The sequence below is a fragment of the Antrostomus carolinensis genome, unplaced genomic scaffold (assembly GCF_000700745.2).
Source record: "Antrostomus carolinensis isolate BGI_N321 unplaced genomic scaffold, ASM70074v2 scaffold17347, whole genome shotgun sequence".
NCBI classification, from domain to species: domain Eukaryota; kingdom Metazoa; phylum Chordata; class Aves; order Caprimulgiformes; family Caprimulgidae; genus Antrostomus; species Antrostomus carolinensis.
Window position 1 is genome coordinate 6,402 of NW_010329637.1, and position 3,468 is coordinate 9,869.

The 3,468-nt window shown below is 34.9% G+C and overlaps 1 protein-coding gene across 1 annotated transcript in view; it reads left to right on the plus strand.

The window, feature by feature from the left end:
* The window catches only part of PSMD12 (proteasome 26S subunit, non-ATPase 12), a 7,388-nt gene extending 4,429 nt beyond the window's left edge, over positions 1–2,959 (plus strand). Inside the window, exons 7-10 of the mRNA XM_010172651.2 lie at positions 1–98; positions 489–663; positions 1,174–1,251; positions 2,511–2,959. The exon at positions 1–98 is cut by the window's left edge and continues 6 nt beyond it. Of these exons, the coding sequence (XP_010170953.2) occupies positions 1–98; positions 489–663; positions 1,174–1,251; positions 2,511–2,720 (561 nt within the window). The 3' untranslated portion in view covers positions 2,721–2,959. The remainder of the gene's footprint in view (positions 99–488; positions 664–1,173; positions 1,252–2,510) is intronic.
* The last annotated feature ends 509 nt before the right edge of the window (positions 2,960–3,468 follow it).

The following is a 3,468-nucleotide window of genomic DNA, read 5'->3' on the forward strand; positions in this document are numbered from 1 at the left end:
GTTCTTTATGTTATTCTTTCACCTTATGACAATGAACAATCTGATTTGGTGCACCGAATTAGTAGTGACAAAAAGCTAGAAGAAATCCCGAAGTATAAGTAAGTACTCTTCCTAAGAAACACTTCTTAGGTTGTTTTTTTTTTTTAAAAGAAGTGTTTTTCAAACTGGGTTTGTAAGTGAAATCTGTTTATGCTGAGTCTGCTGTAAGCGTCTCAGAATTTAATGCTGTATGAAAAACACTGCAAAATTTTCATGATTGTGCAAGTTAAAGTGAATGTCTCTTTATAAGAGAAAGATCTGTATTAGTAACACAGTCTGACTTGAGCTGCCCCCTGTCAGCATGAAGTATTACAGAGCATATTCATGAAGAACAATGAATATTAATGGTAATGAAATGAAAACATTTAAAATTATTTCTTTGATCTACTTAAGTATGAAATAAGCCTTATTAATACAGGATTGTAAATCAATTTTACTAAACTATTTAGAGACCTCCTAAAACTGTTTACCACCATGGAACTGATGCGATGGACTGCCCTAGTTGAAGAATACGGGAAAGAATTGAGAGAAGGATCCCTTGACAGTCCTGCAACAGATGTTTTTGGCTGTACAGAGGAAGGTGAAAAGAGATGGAAAGATTTAAAGAACAGAGTTGTGGAACATGTAAGTAGGGCTGTCTTTAAGCATTAGCTGTGTATTCAGTGCCTCAATTAAAAATGCTTTTTGCTTGCCATATTTTAGTTATGAAGAGAAACATTAAAAGTATCTAGTAAAGCAGCAGATAAGTTGCCTTTGCCATTGTGTTCTATTTTCAACATTTTATTTGCTCATATATTTTTATTATAGATAAGTATTTGGCACAGTTGCCAGAAAAAAAGAGCATATTGCACTCAAATTGTGAGATACAGCATTCACATTTCAGTAGCCTAGAGACTTCAAAGTCCTGCTTTGTATTAAATTCATAATTAGTTGATTTCATTACTTAATTCTATGTCACGTAGGGACTTTTATACCTTTTACAACCAAAAGAACTGTTTGTTCACAACTCCCTCATTTACCTTATGCTGAACTGCCAACAGAGCACTATAGCTCCTGATCTGCTTTTAACATTTTTACAGCCTGCTTCAATTATATTTTGCACATAACCCTCTACTCTGAACACTTTTATTCCAGAATATTAGAATAATGGCTAAATATTATACCAGAATTACAATGAAGAGAATGGCTCAGCTCCTGGATCTGTCTGTTGATGTAAGTGTTGCTTTGTTTATCCTTTCATAAACGGCGTGGAAGTTTATGTGTATGTGTGTTTGTGGCAAAAATGTAAGTATACAGCAGAGTAACCTTCTCTTTTAATACGAATTTGAGTTCTCTTTTTAGCTGCAAAAGCTCTGTAAGTGGTCCCATAGATCACTGCATTGTTTTACAGACAATGCACAAAGAGCATTGTAGAAATACACTGCTTGGTACAAAATTCTCAGGGTTTACACTTGTGTGTTTATGAATGTTTGTGGATATATCTGTCTTTGTATTATCCTTGCAGCTCTCCTACCTTCATCCTTAGTATAATTCCCGTTTGTGTTCCCAGTGCTTTTCAGCTCTTACCTGGCAGAACAAGAGGTGCCATAGAGACAGGGAGCATTAAGTGAACTTAGTTCATTGGGTTCTTTTTATGAGAAGTAGTGCAAAAGTCTGTTGGTATTATTAGTATTAATCCAAATATTTGTCAATACAAAGAGTTGAGTGTATTTTCATACCTTTATGGGAGTTAGAAGACTGTTTTTTAATCCAGGCAGAACTCACTGTCATGATGCATGTACCCATAAAGCAAAAGCTGCTCTTAAAAATTCATTTAAACTCAAGGTCTTATTGAAATATTGGAGCTTCTTGTGTTGCAGTGTTTAAAAAGCTCATCAGTGGGTGATTAAAACTGACTGAAGATACAGGGTTTCTCACCTTTAAATGTCCCTGTTTATAGATGGTTGTACTTTGGGAACATGGGGTAGAGTAGTGTTCCTGTCATTCCCCTTTGTGTTTTCAAGAGATTTCCAAAGAGATTCATACATTATGGCTTATTGGTATTTCAACAGCAAATGAAAAGCTTTACCCTACTGTTTTTTAATTAAATCTCTTTTCCACAAACTCAGAATAAACATTCTTTGACAGTGGTCAGTAAGACTTGTTTTGATATCTGTGTAGCCAAGTACTCCAAAGTGTAAAAGTCTGCTGGTGTAGTATATATTAAACTTTTAATTTCATGAAAGATAATCAGATATAGGTGAAATGGAAAAAAAAAAAGCTTTTTGCTAGATCGTGCTAGTACCTTGCAGTGCCGACATGTGTAATATTAAAGTACTGTGTGTTTCTTGAAGTACAATATTACTAGAGCTGTGTTTCTTTTAGTACAAAGAGAACCTTGTTCCCTGTGCTTTAATGATGGTTGGAAGGAATTCTCATGTTTTGTAGATAAAAATGCTCTTTTCTTGACTTAGTGGTGTTTGTCTTTACAGGAATCGGAGGAGTTCCTGTCTAACCTAGTAGTTAACAAGACCATCTTCGCTAAAGTAGACAGGCTGGCAGGAATTATCAATTTCCAGAGGCCTAAGGACCCCAACAATATACTCAATGACTGGTCTCACAAGCTCAACTCACTAATGGCCCTAGTTAACAAAACCACACATCTCATTGCCAAAGAGGAGATGATACATAACCTGCAGTAAGGTGCGTCAGTAATCTCAGTGCTTTTAAAGAAGCCATTAAATCTTCATAATAGAGACTATTATTACAGTGTGTGTATATGGTTTGTTTTCTCTCTGTCAGGCCTTCCTGGTCTAAAATGTAGAACATAATTCTGAAATTCCTGTTGTCAATTAAGTTCCCTTGATTATTCATTCAGTTGTTACATGTTTTTGCTACAATTGGTAAAAAAAAAAAACATAATAAAACTGTACTGCCTGTATAACAGTAGTCTTGAGATTTCTTCTTTTCCATGTATACCTTTGTCTAACACATAAGTCTGTGGTTATTTCATTACAGGACTTTTTCAAGGCTGTGATTTAGAGGATATACTGTAAATAGTAAAATCCTAGACTTTTACAGTAACATGCATTGAGGTACCTTATAATATTGTAATATTATGTCAAAATACTGTTTGACCAAAAGTCTGGATGCTCAATGTTATTTCTTGTCATTTGGGACTACAGATAGACTTAATTAATTCTGAGCTGACGAAGAAATCTACCCGAGTCTTGTCTGTTTTGTCCAAGTCACTAATTTTCCCTGTTTTGTCATTACAGTTTGTAATGGCTACAATAGCAATTATGCAATTAGCTAAGATAATACTTCAAAGCTGCTGCTTCTCCTAATTGAATGTGTTGTATTCAGACAAGATAATGTCCTATTACTTGCTTTCACCTACTTGTAGTGGAGGGCTGTAGACTTTTTCCCTTGTCCCTGTTCTGTTTTTTT